The sequence below is a fragment of the Misgurnus anguillicaudatus genome, chromosome 24 (genome assembly GCF_027580225.2).
Source record: "Misgurnus anguillicaudatus chromosome 24, ASM2758022v2, whole genome shotgun sequence".
NCBI lineage: Eukaryota > Metazoa > Chordata > Actinopteri > Cypriniformes > Cobitidae > Misgurnus > Misgurnus anguillicaudatus.
The window spans coordinates 26,201,118-26,223,421 of record NC_073360.2 but is presented as its reverse complement, the minus strand read 5'-3'; the positions used below and the strand labels follow the sequence as shown (position 1 = coordinate 26,223,421).

At 39.0% G+C, this 22,304-nt stretch overlaps 3 protein-coding genes across 3 annotated transcripts; all 3 read left to right on the top strand.

The window, feature by feature from the left end:
- Nucleotides 1-4,259: 4,259 nt before the first annotated feature.
- LOC129438210 (olfactory receptor 52J3-like) lies at nt 4,260-5,198 on the top strand. The gene has a single exon (XM_073862714.1). It carries the CDS (start codon nt 4,260-4,262, stop codon nt 5,196-5,198), a length of 939 nt encoding a protein of 312 aa, XP_073718815.1.
- Nucleotides 5,199-10,531: 5,333 nt separating this feature from the next.
- On the top strand, nt 10,532-11,470 carry LOC129438204 (olfactory receptor 52E4-like). The gene has a single exon (XM_055196844.2). It carries the CDS (start codon nt 10,532-10,534, stop codon nt 11,468-11,470), a length of 939 nt encoding a protein of 312 aa, XP_055052819.2.
- A 7,156-nt stretch (nt 11,471-18,626) lies between these two features.
- On the top strand, nt 18,627-21,955 carry LOC129438202 (olfactory receptor 52E4-like). Its single transcript, XM_073863352.1, has 2 exons — nt 18,627-19,146; nt 21,537-21,955. The coding sequence occupies exons 1-2, from the start codon at nt 18,627-18,629 to the stop codon at nt 21,953-21,955; spliced, it is 939 nt and encodes a 312-aa protein (XP_073719453.1).
- Nucleotides 21,956-22,304: the final 349 nt, after the last annotated feature.

The following is a 22,304-nucleotide window of genomic DNA, read 5'->3' as shown; positions in this document are numbered from 1 at the left end:
CTCACCACGCCCTTGTTACGATCTCACCATACACTTAGTTCGTCCCCTCTATCTCTGTTGGGATCTGCCCACTTTTCTTGCATTTTTCAAATATGGCCTGTGGGTGGAGTCAGGCTTTGACCAGGGGTTTAGTTACGCTTTAAATGTTAAACAAACATACAGTGATAGATTTTTGTGCCACATTTGAATGGTCTCTTAAAATAATCCACATTGCTAATCATAGTCAGCCCAGCGATAGGTTACATTAGACAATAAGCCTTGACAACATTCCCCAAACCAGCCGAAAGTAATTCATATGTTGTTTAGGAAATATCCAAAACCTGGTTAAAATGTTTCCAGTGAGAACAAGATACAAGTACTACATTGTTAATGTACAAAAATAGCAGTCACAGTCCCACAGAATCAGTGACTTTACATATTCGGACAGTTCCGAACCTTCTTCTGCATCCATGTTTAATAAAGCCCAGGTAAAATGTTCACAACGGCCATCTCGGAAACAGACTCTGATGATTCGACCATAGTGGGAATCGACTCCGAAGATTCATCCATCACGGGAACCAACGAGGATTCGATCATCCTAGGAACCGACTCGAACCATCTCGGGAAAACAGACTCGTACATGGCAGCGACCATCCCAGGGAATAAATAAAGCATGGCGGCAGCCGTCCCAAGAACTGAATCAAGCATGGCGGCGGTCATCCCAGGAACCGACCCAAAAGATTCGACCTTCAGGGGAACCAACTCAACAGATTCGACCATCACAGGAACAGGCTCATGTGTTGCAACGACAACCCCAGGGAATTAATAAAGCGTGGCGATGGCCAACTTGAGCTAAGCCTGGAGTTCCTAGCGTTCCCTCTCGTTTAGCTCAAATGGGCATCGGGACTTCACAGCTTGCAGATCCCAATGTCTACTACTCCCCCTTAAAAAAATGTTAGGGGAAGCTCCTTTCCTCGAACTTGCTGCGTCCTTTAATGGCCGGATCATTATATCACAATGGGTAGCAGGAATCAGGACGCAAGTGCGAAGTTCACAATGAATGATAAACATTTATTAACAAAACATGAAACAAAACACAAGAAGCAAACAACGGGCAGGTAAGTAAAACAGGAAAACTCAATACGATTCACAGGTACAGACATGGATTTAGCGACAATGATCTGGCAGTGAGTATAACACAGACAAAGGAATAAATACAGATAGACTAAATGACATCAGGTATAACAAGACAAGCACTCAATTAACAAATATCTAGGTGATGACAATCGGAACAGATACAAAACATGATGCGGATTAACCGTGACAAATGTAAACATTTTATTGCATTTGGTCTAAAGCCTGCATAATAAACAGTATACCTGTTAAAATCATTAAAGTAAAACAAAAGAGGAAGAGAAAATCACTCACTGGTCTTGAGTGTAACTTCTGTAACTTTGTAAAAATTTAATAATTCATATATACTTTTAAATAAATTACTTTTTTTGCCAAAAATCCTTAGTGTTGAGCTCTTCTATTGAAGTAAGTTTAAGGTTTATTATGGAATTTTGATTTCCTGAACAACTTTTACTAAAATTACTTCTTCATTTACACATATTAAATCAAATGTAAGAAGATTAAAATTTAGCCTTGCATTATATCTTACAGCAGGTAAGCTCAAAGATGATTATTTGTTACACCTGACCTAGATGATAAACATGTGTAAACGTTAAGCGAGAAAGGTAGTGGCTTTTTTGGTAGTCAAATATCTCAAAAAGGAAAACTCTAACACTCCTCGCATTGGCTTCTGTTAAGAGAATAGGGGACCTTCATGCATTATCGGTCAACGATTCGTGCCTTCAGTTTGGACCCGCTGAATCCAGCATAACACTGAGACGTCGGCCCGGCTATGTGCCCAAAGTTCCCACCACTCCTTTTAGAGATCAGGTGGTGAATTTGCAACCGCTGCCTTCGGAGGAACCATGGCTTTGTCATGTCCTATAGCCTACGGCACTATGTCTTTATGTGGATAGAACTCAAAGCTTTGGAACCTCAGACCAGCTCTTTGTCTGTTACAGAGGTCAGCAGAAAGGGAAAACTGTTACCAAGTAGAGGATGTCCCATTGGATTGTGGATGCTACAGCCCTTGCATACCAAAAGCAAGACATTCCTTGCCCGTTTTATTTACATGCTCACTCTACAAGAATCTTCGGCATTGGCTCGCAGTTCTTCCAGACATTTGTAGAGCTGCGGGCTGGGCAGGGCCGGCCCTGGCCAATTTGCTGCCCTAGGCAAGATTTCACCTGGTGCCCTTTAGAATCACAATTGTGTTCCAATCATTTTGTTCATAAACTTACACAGGAAAAAAATGCACAGCTTTGTCTAGTTTTTCTTAATTTTGAAAATATTTTGGAAACACACACAAACACACACGCACGCACACATACACGCAATACCCTGTCACTCAGGCATTTGATCTTGACATTACTGAAGCGGCAGTTTAAAATATAAACCCAGAATTCAGCGAACGTCAAGAACAAGAAAACGGAAACATCAATCAGACCGAGACGCGAAAATTTAAATTACGTTACACGGACCATGTTTAAATTTCAATGTTTCTGGACAGAAATACCAACTTTGTCTGGTATTAATAAGCTGCACATTGGAGTGCTGGCTGCTCCCCGCGGGGCTGAAGACGCGTGATGGCACTATGCACAGATATTTACGTGCAATCTGCTGGAAAGCGGAGGAGTCATTAGTTGGGTTAGTAAAATAACGAAATTACAGCTTTTAAATAGAAGAAAAAAGTTTTTTTGTAAAGAAATATATTTTTTTAAGTTTAAAAGTGCACAACTCTTCTCAAGGGGAAGAAAGCTATACTTTTCCCCTTTCGTGCAACCTATCTGAAAGCGCAGATGAGTTTGGTTAGTAAAATGATGAAATTATAGATTTAAGTACAAAATAGTATTTATATAAAGAGAAATTTTAAAATAAAAAGTGCAAAACTCTTCTTAAGTGGAAGTAATAAAGTAAAATAACGGATAATAATTATATAATAACGAATAATAGTTTCCAATAGGTTGCACGTAAATATCTATGCATGTGCCACCAGTTCTCTGTCTGAGCGCGTCTTCAGCACCGCGGCCAGCACTCCAATGCGCAGCTTATTAATACCAAACAAAGTGAACAAGTTGGTATTTCTGTGTAGAAACATTGAAATTTAAACATGGTCTGTGTAACATTATGTAAATTCTGCGTCTCTGTCTGATTGTTGTTTCCGTTCTGATCTTGTTCTTGACGTTCGCTGAATTCTGGGTTTATATTTTAAACTGCAGCTTCAGTGCAGTATAACCACAGAGCTATTTAACAAGCACAATCTTCCGAGATTATATGCTACTAATAATTCATTAATAACTGCTGTTTTCTTGTGCAAAATTAAATATTTATAGTTAAATGTTTATATACATATATTAAAAAATAATAATTTGGGCGCACGGACGCCCCAAGAGGTCGGCGGCGCCCTTAGCATTTGCCTATTCCGCCTATGCCCAGGGCCGGCCCTGGGGCTGGGACCCCCAGACATTACAGAGTAATGTTTGCTTATTTATTTTTAAATATTAGAAAATTATAAATTAGGAGAATCAGGGCAACTTCAATTTTAATATAACAACATTTACTTTCAGCCCACGGCCCTCAGTCAGGTTTAATTTTTGACCCTTGGTAGGAAAAAGTGTGGGTACCCCTGGTTTAGAGAGTATGCAGTGTTCACTACTCCCTATAATTGGGTAATAAATGAAATAGATATATGATTGTAATATATGTCAAAGGGCAGCAGAGGGCATACTGTCTTTATTCATGATAGAAAGAGAAACCCATACTGTATATGTGAACCATAGTTTTATGCAGTAAGTTATCCTCATGAAGTAATGTGTGCATGCCAGAAATAGCAGCCAGTCCCATGGTTAACATGAGTATAAATCAGAAAAGTCCAGATCAACTTTTCAAAAGTGCTGAAGAATGATACAAACAAATCTTGATCCATTATTCTTCTGATTTGTTAAGGGAATAAGCAAAGTCAGCTTATTTTGTTCACTTACCCATCATTCATATTTTATTATGTAGTCTTTTTTTCCAGGTTGAATGGAGCAAAAGTTCAGACTGAAAAATGACATTTCAAGTTTGGACAGCAACATAGCTTCAAAGTTCTAGTAAGATTTGGACTGTTTATGTTGATAATGTAAACACACATTTTATTTTTTAGGTTTGACAGATAAACATTTACCATGTATTTTAATGGATCCGTTTTTTCCCTGAAATTAACTCTGCACTCTTTGGACCTGCCTGAGACATCAATTTACCCTGCATTCATATTTGGCACCACAACATACTTGGCAATTTTAGTCTGCAATCTAACAATTATTATAACCATTGTCTTGAACAGAAATCTTCATAAACCAATGTATATGTTGTTGCTAAACCTGCCTTTTAATGACATTATGGGTGCTTCAACGCTTTTTCCTCAGCTTTTGTATAGCATATGGTCTCAGGACAGATCCATTTCCTACCCTGTCTGTGTTCTTCAAGGATTTTGTGTGCACATGTATGGTAGCATATCTTACTCAACTCTTACCGCTATGGCCTTTGACAGGTATACTGCCATATGCTGGCCACTGAGATACCATGCCATCATGACCAATGATAACTTAGTGAGGATTATAACAGGAATGTGGCTCTTTAATATTATTATCATGTTTGTAAATTTTGCTCTTCTATTGCCTTACACGATTTGTCAGACACAGATGACAGATCTCATCTGCTATAACCCCCCTTTAATGAAAATTGTATGTGAAAACACACAAGTGAACAACATCTATGGGTTGTTTACTTTAATATTATACTTTGTTATTTCAATTTCTGTTGTGACTTTTACCTACATTCATATACTGATCACTTGTGTTACAAAGAAGCAGTCTGATGCAAAGAATAAGGCCCTTCAAACGTGTGGTACTCATCTGGTGGTCTTTCTGTTTTTGGAGTTCAACACCTTTTTTCCTCTTGTTGCACATCGATCTGAATATGTTCCAGCGTATCTGCGCAGGGGTCTCTCTATATGTGTATTTATTTTTCCCCCCATTGTAAATCCACTCATTTACGGTTTAAAAACCAAAGAAATCAGACAGAATATTGCCAGTTGTTTTAAGAGAAGGATAAACAGTGTCTGAAGTAACGGTTGTCTAAAAATGATGTAATGAAACATGTTTTGCTTTATATATGAGTATGTACTGTATATGCATTGTTTTTACTCTTTTTACAAGTGCCATAGATGTAAATCCAATGCAGTTATTTTTATGCTTTGATGTTGATTCATTTCACTTCCAAATCTGTGGAAGTTTAGTTGTGAAGACACCCTACATTGAGGAGGCCAGTTTGTACATGATGAATAACTAGTCTTTGTGATGAAAAAGCTTAGCTCTAATGTTAAATATAATTTATTCAGTTTAAATGTTGTTAAATATGTTGAATTATGTTATAATAACAAATATATTGTAATTGTTATGTTGGGAGGTCTTGTGTGGAGTTTAAACGTTCTCCTTGGTCTACTCTGGGTTCTCAGGTTTCCTTGCACGGTCCAAAAACATTGTGAATTAGAGATGCCAAATTGGATGCTTGAATGTTGATACCATACAAATGTGTCATTTTTAAATTAACTTAAATTGCATTCAACACATTTAACAAAATATTACATGCTTGTTTCTTTAATAAAACCATCAAACTTCAGTATGTTGTTTAGACGTTATTATTAACCATACAAAAAGTAGACTAATACCGATAGTATGTAATATGTACAGTGCAGGTGAAAGTAGACTGTACTCAAAAGAGACATTCCTCCTCTTTTACAAGTGCCTTACATGTGTGCTTGCACTTTGGATATATACTGTATGTGGCCGTGTAAAACTATAACAAAGACTCAATAACAGCCATACATGTAACATGGGTTCTTTATTTCCGACTGAGTTAAGACAAAAACACAGCATTAATGACTGTGAAATCCCCCCCCCCCCATGTGATATATTATAGTAAACAAAGTTTACAAGAAATATAAAAAGGAATTAAATTGACACACGATCCAAATACACTGTAAATATTCCTTTACAATGGCCTATTCAGTTTAAAGAAAAATAAATAAAACAAATAAAACAGTAGCCCAACTATAAAACACCCCCTTTGGTTGAAATTCGGCTGATTAAAAAAGGGTTAATACACATTTCTCATTGTGTTCACAATATCGTGCAAAGGTCCTGCCACCTTGGAGAAGCCTGCAATAAACATGAGTCCATAACTGCAGAACCCCAAAAAGGATTGCAGTTCCTTGACCATATTAGGCACTGGCCACTGCACCACAGCGCTCACCTTGTCAGGATCAGGGCCTATGCCTTGGGCTGATACAAGGTGCCCTAAAAACCTGACCTCTGGTTGCAGAAAGTGGCATTTCTCCACCTTGACCTTTAATCTGGCCTCTCTCAACCGCCAGAACACAGTCTCAAGCCTGGTTATGTGACTCTGGTATGTATCTGAATATAACAACAGATCATCCAAATAAACCAGGACTATTTGAAACACAAGCTCGCCCATTACGGCCTGCATGAGTCTCCGGTGCATTATAAAGACCGAACGGCATCCATAAGTACTCATACAGCCTGAATGTGTTTACAAACGCGGTTTTATGACGATCCTTCTTGTGGACAGCTACCTGGTGATAACCGCTCGCAAGGTCTATGGTTGAAAATACCTGTGCTCTACACAGTGCGTCTAGGATCTTTGCATTCAACCTGCGGTAGTCTATGCACAAGCACAAATTCCCATCAGATTTCCAGACCATGATATGAGCTTGAACTTTCTCTGATGACTCTCTTTTTAAACAGACCGGAAATATGTTCCGTTACCTCTTCAAACTGATTTGGAGGAATACGTCTGTACACTTGAGTGACAGGGATGCCATCAGTGTACAGATGTAATCAGTGCTGCCCTGATGACCTGGTAGAGTAATATCTGAATAAGAAATCATTTGTATTGTGTATAGTGTCAAACGCGGCCATACTCGTGTAGCAGAGTATACTTGGAAAGCTGTGTAGACACGTGTGTGCGCGAGCCGGATGCCAAAAAAAGGTATACCGCGGCCTTTAAACACACTTCACAGCTACCCCCCTATGTTAATTTTAACCACAGGGCATTTGCCCACAGCACGTTCCAAAAAACGCTCTTTTGTCAAAGGACTGGTAGTTGAGCCATGGGGTGCCCTTCTCATTGCCTGGCTCACCACAATGGAGGGACCACTTTTCCTGGCATTAGAGTTTCGTCTGGGGCCGTCACCTTGCTTTCCTGATAACATTGAGAGGTCTTTAATAACTCTTTGGTTATTTTTAAGCGTGATGCTAATGGTCTTATCAGACTCAATAGATTATGCTAGGCTATGCAAAGGTCCTGCCACCTTGAAAAAGCCTGCAATAAACCTGTGGCCATACCTGCAGAACCCCAAAAAGGATTGCAGTTCCTTGACCATATTAGGCACTGGCCACTGCACCACAGCAATCACCTTGTCAGGATCAGGGCCTATGCCTTGGGTTGATACAAGGTGCCCTAGAAACCTGACCTCTGGTTGGAGAAAGTGGCATTTCTCCACCTTGACCTTTAATCTGGCCTCTCTCAACAGCCGGAACACACTCTCAAGCCTGGTTAGGTGACTCTCGTATATATCTGAATATACCAACAGATCATCCAAATAAACCAGGACACAAGCTCGCCCATTACGGCCTGCATGAGTCTCCGGTGCATTACAAAGACCGAACGGCATCCATAAGTACTCATACAGCCGAGATCATTGTCAGACATGGCAAGCACATCTGCGCATTGCCTCAGCAATGCTTGTAACTTAGCCTGTTGTGCTGGAGTTCCCCCCTTTGCACACAATCTATGGGACACGGTACATCACCTTGGACCTCTGCCACTGAGCTTACATGGAAAGTGATCTCCTCATGATCCCCAGAAACTCACTGAGATTCCACTTTGCAAGAATTACTTTCAACCTTGTGAACCTGGGACAGTACCCCTAATCTTGTTTTAGGAGGTAGCCAAACACCCTCTGAAGCTAGATTCAACACCTGTACAGGGAACACACATTTACTAGACAAGACTGCTGTAGGCTCTAAGACCAATCCCCTTGGAATGGCATTGACCCTGGTTTAAATATTATAACACTATTAGCATAGGGTGGCTCCTTATGCACCCAGACCTGGATTGTAGTAACTGAGGCTGCAGGTACCAGTGTTTTGGATTTTCCAGCTACTCAGACTGTAAAGGTTGGCCCAAACATTGCTTACTAAAAGCCACTTGCCAATCTGGGTCTAACGTTCCCCCCAGTGCACTGTCAAACTCAGCTAAAATCAGCTGCTTGCAATGCTGGGCAGTGTTCATGCCAATGATGCCTGGAGGTAATTTATCAGCTTCCCCGCCATTCTGATCTCAGACTATCAAGAAACCACACCCTGGTATTGTCACCCCCATTACCTAGATATCCAACTCGACATACCCCAAATACGGGAGTGGTAATTTGTTTGCAGCTGTAATCTTGAGCCATTTCATGGTGCTGTGCATATGCCTATCCCCCCCATGTAGCTTCCCGCTAAAAAAGCTTTCTGCCAATGTGTTTACATTACTGCCTGTGTCTAAAGCCGAAAGAATACTAGAGACGTCAGCATGACATAATTTTCATCATTTTCGTCATCGTCCAAAATTTGAGACCTCAAAGACAGTGCATGTACACTGCGTATACAGTCCATGTACAACAGTGCATTCATGTGAAAATATTTAGACAGGACACTCCACTACAAACAATTATACATAGGAAATAGACAGCATTTGCACACACACTAGGGTTTTTCTTCTTTAATTTTTACATCTTCCAAGAACAGAAAGCTGTGGAGCATGTTCGTTACAATAATGTTTGATTCCTGTTTTTGTCTGCTTGTTGTTTTAACCTGTGTTTGCAATGGTGGATCGGTTACTTTTCTTCACCTATCCTAATGTTTTAATGTATTGTAAATGTCGCCAAATCAGTGCTGCCCTGACAACCTGGTAGAGTAATAATTTGAATAAGAAATCATTAGTATTGCGTATAGTGTCGAACGCAGCCATCCTTGTGTAGCAGAGTATACTAGGAAAGCTGTGCGGAAGTGTGCGATGGTGAGCTGGACGCAGAAAAAAGGTATACCCCGGCCTTTAAAGACACTTCACAGCTACCTCCGCTATGTTAATTTCAACTACAGGGCATTCGCCCACAGCTTGTTTCAAAAAACGCTCTTTTGTCAAAGGACTGGTAGGTGAGCCATGGGGCGCCCCTCTCATTGCCTGGCTCACCACAATGGAGGGACCACTTTTCCTGGCATTAGAGTTTCAGCTGGGCTCTTTCCTGATTACTTTGAGAGGTCTTTGTTAACTCTTTGGTTATTTTTAAGTGTGATGTTAATGGTCTAATCAGACTCAATGGATTATTCTAAGCTATGCTAAAAATGATACTGCCAGACCCGGAGATCAGCTGAATGGATTCCAAAACTGTAAAAATCAAATCTTTAAATCTAGGGGAGCTGGAAAATCAGCATATTTTTCTCTTTAATAGTCTCAGTTGTAATATTTATTAAGTACATATTTTTATATTATATTTATATTTTATATGGCTTTTATGTATGTTTACATTTTAAACAATGGTAAAACAAAGTAAAATAAATTAAGTAAAAATGTTTTAAGTAGACTATATCAAAAAGTATCCATTGTTTTATCCATTGTGGTAGCCCTTGCACACAAAAAGGTTGGAGACCCTGCACTAACCTAAACAATCATTGCACCTTCAAAGTAAAACCAAAGTGAAAATTCCCATGGGAAATATTGCCTTGTACAGTATGTCATTTGTTATTCTGAAAAAATTACTGTAATACGTCACATAACAACACCCCTTGCCATAGTTAATACACAGTAAACAAAGAATCCATGAGTATAAATCAGATTACAGAGGATATCAAAAAGCACATTGTAACAGCAATGAAGGATGATCACTTAAGGTGGCTAAACATTGCATTTATCACATTTTATGCATTAGCCATATAAAAATGTAACAACATAATATTAAACATTACAATTATAAAACATTAGGCTTTAATGAAAATCTCAAAACCACTTAATATCTTACAAATAATTGGCTAAGTGAACTATTATTGTAATTAACTATTATAGAGTAATGTGTTTTTATTCATCATCTTGCATGCTACAAAATCAGCTTTGTATTCTGTTATGCTGTTGTTTGGTTTAATTGATAGTTTTGTGAAGGATTAACCTGTTCTAGTAAAACATGCTTTGTTTTTTTCCAGGATGTAAGTTAATGCTGGATACGGCAAAATGAAAGACGGTGCGGCAACATAAATTCTGATAAGATTTAAATGTCATTTATTTAAAATTGATCTTGTGTATAGTGCTGATGCAAACATATAGAGGTCATCTATTCACCATGTCCTCAAATGAATCTGTTCTGTCATTGATACTGACTCTTCACTCATTGGAGCTATCTGAGACAAGCATTCATTCAGCATTCATATTTGGATTATTGGCATATTTAATAATCTTACTCTCCAATTTAACAGTTGCTTTTACTATTTGCTGTAATAGAAATCTTCACAAACCAATGTACATTTTGTTATTGAACATGCCTATCAATGACACAATAGGTGCAACAAGTTTTTTTCCTCAGCTTTTGTACAGCATTTGGTGTCAGAATAGATCAATTTCCTATTCTGCGTGTTTCCTTCAAGGCCTTTTCGTGCACATATACGGAGGTGCATCTTATGTCATTCTCACAGCTATGGCCTGTGACAGGTATATTGCCATTTGCTATCCGTTAAGATACAGTGCTTTTATGACCAATAATAACTTGTTAAGAATCATAACTGGAATGTGGTTCATTCATTTTATCATTATATTTGTACTTTTCTTGCTGCTTCTGCCCTACAAGATTTGTAAGACCTACATGGATGAGCTTATCTGCTACAATCCATCTATAATGAAAATTGTGTGCGAGGACACGCGAGTAAACAACATCTATGGATTGTTTATTTTATGTTTCTATCATATTGTTTCACTTTCTATTGTGGCATTTACTTACATTCATATACTGATCACTTGTATTACAAAGAAGCAGTCTGATGCAAAGAATAAGGCCCTTCAAACGTGTGGTACTCATCTGGTGGTCTTTCTGTTTTTGGAGTTTAACTCTTTTTTCCCTCTTATTGCACATCGATCTGAATATGTTCCAGCGTATCTGCGCAGGATTTTCTCAACATCTCTTATGGTGTTTCCTCCCATTGTGAATCCACTGGTTTATGGTTTTAAAACCAAAGAAATCAGACAGAATATAGTAATTTGCTTCAAGAGAAGAATAGGCAGTGTATGAACAACTGAAGCTTGTGTAAAAACTGTTTATATTTGATATATTATATTCATGATATATACCATATACATACAAGAGAATATATAACATAATTTCTACTCTTTATTATGTGCATGTTGTTGTTGACAATCATGTCATGCATAAATGTCTTTATTCATAAATACAATTTATTTTAGTTCTAATAGTGTTGTTTTAGTACTTTAGTTTTTATTGCCACTAATGATTGCAGTAAGAAAAAAACTTTCAAAACTTTTTTAAAAAATGTAAAAATTACCAAACCATACAAATATCAGAAATGTTCACTAGTAATGACAAGTAATGGTGTTTTAATTCATGTGAATGCTCACATAACAGGATTTAAACAGAGTTTTTATTGGACTATGTCTAGATCAGGGCGATCGCCTTGAATGGCTGCACTGTGGTGCCATCTTCCACAGTCAAGAACCTAGGTGTGATGTTCAACAGCAATCTATCTTTCGATAGTCATATCTTCAACGTCTGCCGCACAGCATTTTTCCATCTAAGAAATATTTCAAAAATACGCCAAACTATGACCATAAATTATGACCTTGAGAATAGACTATTGTCACTCTATTGTCACTTGGAGGATGCAATGCAAATCAGGTCAACAAGCTTCAGCTGGTTAAAAACCCCTCTGCAAGAGTGCTTACTCCATCTAAGAAGTATGACCAATTTTGGCATCTTTACACTGGTTACCAGTTAAATATTGCATACATTTTTAAATATTGCAAAACACCTATAAAGCCTTAAATGGCCTAGCACCTTCGTATCTTAGAGAATTACTATCAGAAAACAATCCATCACGTACATTCGTAATTACACACGTAATTCAGGTCACTTAATTATCCCTAGAGTATCAAAAGTAACTAAAGGTGGTAAATCCTTTTCCTACTTATCCCTTAAGCTCTGAAATGATTTACCAAAAAAAACCCATTTGGGAATCAAACACAGTCGATCAATTTAAGTCTAAACTAAAAAATCTAATAAAATCGCACCTATTATATAATACACTCACCTAAAGGATTATTAGGAACACCATACTAATACTGTGTTCGACCCCCTTTCACCTTCAGAACTGCCTTAATTCTATGTGGCATTGATTCAACAAGAAGCTGAAAGCATTCTTTAGAAATGTAGACCCATATTGAATAGGATAGCATCTTGCAGTTGATGGAGATTTGTGGGATGCACATTCAGGGCACGAAGCTCCCGTTCCACCACATCCCAAAGATGCTCTATTAGGTTGAGATCTGGTGACTGTGGGGGCCATTTAAATACAGTGAACTCATTGTCATGTTCAAGAAACCAATTTGAAATGATTCAAGCTTTGTGACATGGTGCATTATCCTGCTGGAAGTAGCCATCAGAGGACACAAAGGGATGGACATGGTCAGAAACAATGCTCAGGTAAGCCGTGGCATTTAAACGATGCCCAATTGATCCTAAGGGGCCTAAAGTGTGCCCACACCATTACACCACCACCAGCCTGCACAGTGGTAACAAGGCATGATGGATCCATGTTCTAATTCTGTTTACGCCAAATTCTGACTCTGCCATCTAAATGTCTCAACAGAAATCGAGACTCATCAGACTAGGCAACCATGTTCCAGTCTCCAACTGTCCAATTTTGGTGAGCTCGTGCAAATTAAAGATTTGTAAAAAGCGCTGTATAAACAAAATTGAATTTAATTGAATAAAATATTGTCTGTCTTCTTGCAAAAACAACTTAAGGTGTATTTAAATCGGAAAACTTTTGGAGCCATAATGTAATTTTAACTGGGTACAGTACAGCCTTCCGTGCACATAGCTACTGCTAAAATAAATTTATTTACGTACAGTATATTTTACGTATTTACATACAGCTGTGCTACTTGAAATGTGTGTAAATACATAATTTTGGATTGTGTTATTGTCACAGGTCGGGGCTGGCCGCTACTGTAAATAAGCCACGCCCCTTCCTAGTTTCCACCTCGAGGAGGTCCCAAAGCCAACCCAATGACCAAACAACACAAGAACAGGTAAGTATAAAATATATTCTTTATTTAAATTAATTAAAAAGGATAGGGGGATGGGGAAAGTGGAAGTCTAAAACTAAAAGGTCTCTGTTCTGCCCTCCAGGTGGGCTATGACACGTAGAGAAGGGGAGAGGGGACCAAGGGGACCAAGTGTCTGAGGCCCAAGACACTGTCGGGGGGAAAGGCAAACAGGTAAGGCTCATTTACCTTGTTTTGTTGGTCCCGTGGCGCCCTCCTTTTCCTCCTGGAGGCAGAAAGAACACTAAAACAGTCAATTCGTTCAATATGTTGTGGCTCACACTACTCACGAGCGGTCGCACACAGGTAAGTTTCTCCAGTCACAGGCTCTGGTTCTTTCTCTCTCCCACTGTAGGCTTATAGCTGTAACACAGGGGTTAATCTCAGTACTGGGGCTCACACTACTCACGAGCGGCCGCACACAGGTAAGTTTCTCACGGTCACCGGCTCTGGTTCTTTCTCTCTCCCACTGTAGGCTTATAGCTGTAACACAGGGGTTAGTCTAAATACTGGGGCTCACACTACTCAGGAGCGGCCGCATCCAAAGAAGACAGAACCAGCGCTCCACCGAATCTCCAATGCAAGGGCCACACACACAGCATAAACAATGAATGGGCTGCCAGCCTCACAGCCTCTTGTTGTCTCACGGCCAGCTCAATGGAAAGGGCTGCTAGAAACACCACACAGCATCACAGCAATCAGTTAAGTGTAAATCTCACAGCAAAGTCTCAGACTCACCCACAGCACTCTTCACTCTTCTACGTGAATAAAAATAGGTTCACAGCCCCTCTCCGTCGGGCTGCCTTTTGGCCCGATGAATAGTAAATAGGTGGCTGGCAATACAAGCGTCGCTGCAGTGGTCCTTTAATTCTCTCCGAAACACTCGACTCCGGCTCGCCCACCGCCTTGCTCCGTGGTGGGGCCAACCTCGCCACTAAGGCTCAAAATACACGTTGGAACAGCAGTTCACAATAGTGCAAGAGATTATACATAGAGTACTCACAACACTGACAATCTGTTTCCTTTGTTTGTTTCCGTAGGCGGATGCTGTACTCTTCACCACGCTGTAAATCCACTTCCACCGTTTTCCTTAGTCTACTCACGTTCAGTCGGCTGTTAACAACAGCAAGCACATGACAATACAAACGGCTTACTTCTCATAGAGCCTTCAATGTAAAATGTACTCAGCCTGTGTCTCTCTCTTCCTCTTCTCCCGCTCTTACTTTCAACAGCTGTAAAGTCTTCTGTTTACCAGTGTGAGTCAAACCAGTGTTTCTCCATCGATATCACCAGAGCAAATCATCAACGAATCCCAGCCGTCTTCAAACTCCTCAGCAGACTCTCGCGCTGACCGGACTGCAAAGCAGAGCACACAATAACAACAGGGCGAACGGCCCACTGAACGATTGTCAGAACAAAAACGAACTCCTTCTTGAAAATATCCACGACGTCCTTTCGCCCGAACCAGCCCCGCACTCTTTCCGCCCGCTTCCTAGCGGTCGCTGGATCAGCGGGGCCTGTAGACTCTTTAGAGGCTGGTGTTTTTCATGTTGCCCAAGGCGGAAGTTCACTCGCCCAAAATCGACCCTTCTCTGCTCCATCAGCCCATCTTTTAAGTCCCCAGTGATCATAGGGACCGCCCAATCAGTGATCGCTTCCTTCTTTGCACACCTGTGATGAATTTAGCTTGATTTACGTTGCCACGGAGAACCAGGAAGTAATCCGGTGTTTGGAAAAATTTGGTCCGGGCGGAACCTCTCCTCTACATTTTGGTTCCGCCCTAAGTCACCCTGTGACATCATTACTGCACAATGGGACTTTATGCATATGTATAGACCAACATGTGTACATCGGTTGTGGGATGACAGGCAGTCCGAAGTCCATAACAGAGCTTTACAGAACTCACACTCTTATTTACATTTTGATGATCGATCAGCTCTATATGTCTATGCTCTATTTTCTCATTTTTGTGCTGACCTTTTGGGACTTATGCTTATTCACTGTATCCCCCAGAACTAGATAAGTCGATACATACCCTTTTCATCTCTGTGTGTCCCGTAAGCACCCACCACTAGCCTAGCTTAGTACAAAGACTGGAAGTAAATGGCTCCAGCTAGAATTTTGCTCCCAATAAGTGACAAAATAACGCCAACTTGCCTATTTATATGTTGTGATGTGTCACAGCGTGTACAAATAACAAAGTCATATGAGACACTGCCATCTTTTAACCATGTACAGTAAAAACTGGGAACTATATCTCAGAAGGCGAAGCACTGCTAAAGCGCCGCGTCGCGTGTAGGACAACTCAAAGGTTTTTTAAACCAGGCATTCACATTCTATAGCGCGAGCTTAGTCAGACAGAGTCTACTTACAGATTAAAATATGCGTTAGCAGTGTAAGGGTGCATTTTTCGCCTGTGAGAATATGTCACTGCACAAGCCGTCGGACATGCAATGTCCACCTTGGTGGTCCAGGAACACCATCTCTGGCTGTGCCTGGCCGATGTGCAGGAATCTGATAAAACCTGACTCCTAAATGCCCCAGTGTCCCAGGCCAGCCTGTTCGGCGAGACCGTTAAGAACTTTGCTCAGCAGTTCTCGGTGGGCCAAAAACAGACTGGGGCGGTCGCTCAGATCAGGCCGCGTTGGAAAAAAACAACACCTGGCCCATTGACATTTGCCCCTCAGTCTGCGTCTCGCCGAGGGTATCCTCCTGCGGCCGCCCCTGTCCCACAACACCTTTGTCAGTGTGGCCAAAGAGCACACATCGTGATCACCTCCACTATGCTCACCATGAGTACACCAGTCATCCCTCTTGCTCGGTATCTGGGGGCTTGCCAACAGCTTTCAAGCCTGTCACGTTGGCTTTTACGCACGATCCATCTCAGCTATGCCATTCAGTTCTTCCAGCATCCCCCCAAATTTTAGGCATTCGCTTCATTACGGTGAAAGCTGTCGATGTGCACGTACTGGCAAAAGACGCGATCGAGCCGGTCCTTCCAGCCGAGATGAGGTCAGGGTTTTACAGCCCTTAACTCTTTCACCGCCAGCATTTTTTTAAAAAGTTGCCAGCCAGCGCCAACGTTTTTCATGATTTTCACCAAAGTTAAATGCCTTCCAGAAAATGTTCTTCTTCAGATATATAAACATACAATATACCAAATGAAAGAACAGACCCTCTGCTTTCAAACAAAAAAAGCTGTTTCATCCTACCTTCAGTAGTTCTTTTGTAATCAGCTTTTTGAATATGGGTAGGTTTCTGCAAAAACACCACATTTTGAGAAAAAAGCAGAGATAATTCCATTTTTGTGACGGACTTTTCATAGAGATCCAATTGAGAGCGATCTTTAAAACAGACTTAGGCAGAGGGCAATACTTCTGGGTTTAAAAAGTTGCGGAAGGGCGCCACCTAGTGGATAATAGCGGTATTGCGGAAAGACGGAAATACTCGTCATTGGCGGGGAAGCGTTTTCTCTTGATTGACGAGATATCTCGTCAATGGCGGGGAAAGAGTTAATTAATTGTACCTGGCTTTCTCTCTCTCCCTTTGTCTTCACAAGAGTTATGGAGGGGGCTTAAAAACCCTGAAAGAGAGCGGTGTGCAAATATAGGCGTATCTAGATGATTGTCTCATCAGGTGCTTTGCCAGCACAGAGATCTTGCTTGTTTGGGGATTTTGGTCAATTGAGAAACGAGCAAACTCTGTCCCAGGCAGAGGATTTCTTTTCTCAGTATGGAACTGGACTTGATCATACTAACAGCACTTCTAACAGAAGCGTGTGTACATTAGATACTGATTTGCTTGAATACATTCAAAGGGAAGATTTTAGAGGCTCCTGGGGCATATGGCAACAGCAGCGGCAGGAAACTGCTCGGGCTGCTCCATATGAGACCACTTCAGCATGGCTTTATGATGAGTCCTGAGGAGAAGCGCATCCCACCTGTCGTTCTAAATTACATATCCACATATAGCTTTTCGAAAACTGAGACATTCAGTGTCCCAGGAGAGGTGATAAGGTTATTAAAAAGAAGGACAATCCCGGTAAAACTGAGACGGATGGCAACCCTAATGCTAAATTCATTGGCATTTTAGTAGCTTCTCAAAGTAGACTGGTCTCGCGAAACGCGTTCCCAATTTGTCATTTACGATGTGAAGTCTCAGTTCTCTTCCTTGAGGGAACAAGGGTTACATAAGTAACTGAGACAATATGTTGTAGTTGTTCAATTCTGGGGCACTTTTGTAATTCACTTTACAGCAATATTAATGTGTTCTGAAAAATGAAGAACATATGTCAGATGCACCTAAAGTTTTTTGCATCTGAGCTCACTGTGTAACCAGTATGTGGTACTAATATGTGCTCTGTGTAGTTTTTTGTACTTTTTACTTTTTATGATGCTGTAGCAGACACAATATCAACATAGATTGCACTAACCTAAACAATCATTGCACCTTCAAAGTAAAACAGCAAAACAAAAGTGAAATTTCCCATAGGAAATATTGCCTTGTACATTATGTCATTTGTTTTTTTGAAAAAATATGACTGTAATATGTACGTCACATAACAACACCCATTCCCATAGTTAATACACAGTAAACAAACAATCCATGAGTATAAATCAGAGAATTTCAACAAAGCACATTGTAACAGTGATGAAGGATGATCACTTAAGGTGGCTAAATATTACATTTATCACATTTTATGCATTTGCTATATGAAATGTAACAATGTGATTTAAACATATTACATTAAACATTTATTTTAAGTCTAACAACAACAAAATATCTTACAAACAATTTGTGAACTATGATTGTAATTTACCTATTATAGAGTAATGTGTTTTTATGAATCCTCTTGCATGTTACAGAATCAGCTTTGTATTCTGTTACACTGGTCTAATTGATCGTTTTATGGAGGATTAACTTGTTCTAGTAAAACATGCTTTGCTTTTTTACAGGATGTAAGTTGCTGGATATGGCAAAATAAAAGACGGTGCGGCAACATAACTTTGAAGTTCGGATGAGATTAAAATTTAATTTATTTTAAATACATCCTGTGTAGTGTTGATGTAAACATATAGAGGTCATCTATAGGGAAAATATTCACCATGTCTTCAAATGGATCTGTTCTGTCATTGATGCTGACCCTACACTCATTGGAGCTGTCTGAGACAAGCATTCATTCAGCATTCATATTTGGATTATGGGCATATTTAATCATCTTAATCTGCAATTTAACAGTTGCTTTTACTATTTGCTGTAATAGAAATCTTCACAAACCAATGTACATTTTGTTATTGAACATGCCTATCAATGACACAATAGGAGCGACAAGTTTTTTTCCTCAGCTATTGTATAGCATTTGGTGTCAAAACAGATCGATTTCCTATTCTGCGTGTTTTCTTCAAGGATTTTTCGTGCACATATACGGAGGTGCATCTTATATCATTCTCACAGCTATGGCCTGTGACAGGTATATTGCCATTTGCTATCCGTTAAGATACAATGCTATTATGACCAATAATAACTTGTTGAGAATCATAAGTGGAATTTGGTTCATTACTTTTATCATTATATTGGTACTTTTCTTTCTTCTTCTGCCCTACAAGATTTGTAAGACCTACATGGATGAGCTTATCTGCTACAATCAGAGATGGGCATAAATACATGGAAATGTATTTCAAATACAAATACAAAATACTGTGTCGAAAAATGTATTTAAATACAAATACAAAATACTGTGAGGAAAAATGTATTTAAATACAAATACAGTATTTTGTATTTTGAAAATACACAAAATACATGTGAAATTGGTGATTCAGTGCAAGTAGCCATATTAGGCTGAAATCTGGGTCTATTTCTGAATGCCAAAAAGGATTTAGATGTGTGCAACTACTTAGAAACTTTCATTTTATTTTACGTACCTCTTGCTTTCCCCTGCTCTGTAAAAAATAGAAAACTAGAAAAAAAACTTGGTAACACTTTACTTAAAGGGGTGTGCATAAGGCCGACATGACACATTCATAATCATAACATGACGTGTCATGAACATGAAGAAGATTTTATGCACATTTATGACAACTGCCATTAAGTGTCATTTACTCAGTTATGTAATTTTTAATGCAAAGATGACATTGTTTGAGATATCTTTGTTATGGCATTAAGTGTTAATACTATGTCAAATATTATTAATACTCGGTCAAATAAACATTATGAACTGAAGAATATTCATGATGCTGTTATAAAAACTATTTAACAGAGTATTAACACTTAATGACATTTTAATGACAAATTATATTTGTATCACTGGTAAAAAGAGGTCAGTTATGTTGTCTTGGTTAATGTCAAGTTGTCATGGCAAGTTATGATGTATGGGTTAAAGCAACACAATGTAGTTTCCATGTAAAAATGACTTACAGCTCCCTCATGTGGTTGAAAAGCGCAACAGTGCCTGGTATCAGACACTCTTCTGCAGGCAGGGGAAGGGGCGGGCTGTGTTTCTTACCCTCCATCGCCACTTTCAGAGTGTGCTTGTAGCAGCTAGGAGGCTGCTCAGGTTGCAGCAACAGTACAATTTGTCCGGTTAAAAGTTGTTGTATCACTGAAATAATTTTAGAGACATTATTTAAAGGTAAAAAAACTACATAGTGTTGCTTTAATGTCAAGTTGTCATAACAAAGACATCTCAAACAATGTCATCTTTGTCATTTGTTCAATTATGTCATTTTTATTGCAATTAATGACAGTTGTCATAAACATCCATAAAATCTCCTTCATATTCATGACACGTGTCATGTTGTGATTGTGAATGTGTCATGTCGGCCTTGTGAACACCCCTTCAAGTAAAGTGATGTTTTATAAAAACATCATAAAAACTTTTTCATGTGTCGTCAAAATGACCCACAACCTAATCAGTTTATATGTTAAGAAATCCATGCATTTACAAACGTCTCACGAGACAAATTATTCAGCAAACTAATTCCTCTCATTGCTGCTTTTTGATGGTTTTGAGAACAATTACTCACGAGTCGCCCTCTGTCATTTCACAGAATTATACAATGGAAAGCACGTCAAGCATAAAAGCCTTTTAGGTTTACACAGTTTTTCAATATTTTACTATGTTCTTACCTGATGAATGGATACATGCCTATCTTTTTTCAATACTGTATGTGCACTTAATCTTTGCACAGCATGCCGTGAATGTGTTAGCATTTAGCCTAGTCCCATTTATTCCTTAGAATCCAAACAGGGATGAATTTAGAAGCCACCAAACACTTCCATGTTTTCCGTATTTAAAGACTGTTACATAGTTACACAAGTAAGTATGGTGGCACAAAATAAAACGTGATTTTTAAGTGAATAAAAAATGAGAACTATATCGTATGGCGGAAGGGCACTTAGTTTGCAGCACTTCAACCTCTGGCGCAGTAACATCATTACTCCTGTGAAGATGTTACTGCGTACTGAGGTCGAAATGCTGCAAACTATGTGCTCTTTCTCCATGCATTGAAAAAAGATAGTTATATATTAATTTGTCTAAGTTGAGGTAAGAACATAGTAAAATATAAAAAAATTGTGGTTTTCCTTCAGGTCAAAAGTGTAGGCCAATTTGTCAGCGTTCAACACTCTGTCTCAGTCTCAATGTGCAAGTGTAGCGTGCAACTGCCTGCCAACGTGCAAGTGTGAATTTGAATTTCCTTTTGCGACAGTTATAACACAAATCACATCACACCCAATAATTCAATCGCCTTTGCTTTATTTCCCACTCCAACATTTCAATTATTGCCCACTAAAAGCTGCACAGATATATTTGCTTAACTAGTTGATGCATGAAAACAGCACCCTGACTGGTTGACTGGCTCAAAGTATTTTGAGTATTTTAAAAATACAAAAATACTCATCTTAAATGTATTTAAATACAAATTACATTTCATTTTTTGCAAAGGCTTTAAAATACAAAATACAAAATACTATTTTGTATTTCAAATACGTATTTTAAATACATGTATTTGAAATACTGCCCATCCCTGGCTACAATCCATCTATAATGAAAATTGTGTGCGAGGACACGCGAGTAAACAACATCTATGGATTGTTTATTTTATGTTCCTGTCAAATTGTTTCACTTTCTGTTGTGGCATTTACTTACATTCATATACTGATCACTTGCATTACAAAGAAGCAGTCTGATGCAAAGAATAAGGCCCTTCAAACGTGTGGTACTCATCTGGTGGTCTATCTGTTTTTGGAGTTCAACACTTTTTTCCCTCTTATTGCACATCGATCTGAATATGTTCCAGCGTATCTGCGCAGGGTTTTCTCTATATGTGCTATGGTGTTTCCTCCCATTGTGAATCCACTGGTTTATGGGTTTAAAACGAAAGAAATCAGAAAGAATATTGTCACTTGCTTCAAGAGAAGAATAGGCAGTGTATGAACAATTGAAGCTTGTGTAAAAACTATGTCTAATATTTGAAACATTATATTCTTGATATATACATTATAAAGTATATTTCTACCCTTTCTCAAGTGCCTCGTGTGCATGTTGTTGTTGACAATAATTTCATGCATAAATGTGATTATTCATCAATAAAAATGTATTTTAGTTATTATAGTGTTGTTTAAGTAATTTAGCTTTTATTGATGATTGCAGTAAGAAAAAACCTTTGAAAACTTTAAAAGTCACCAAACCTTATGTATCATAAATTTTTTCACTAGTAATGTGTTTAAATTGATTAGTCTAGTAGATGCGTATAAATAGAACTTAGTGTGAAAATCATGTAATA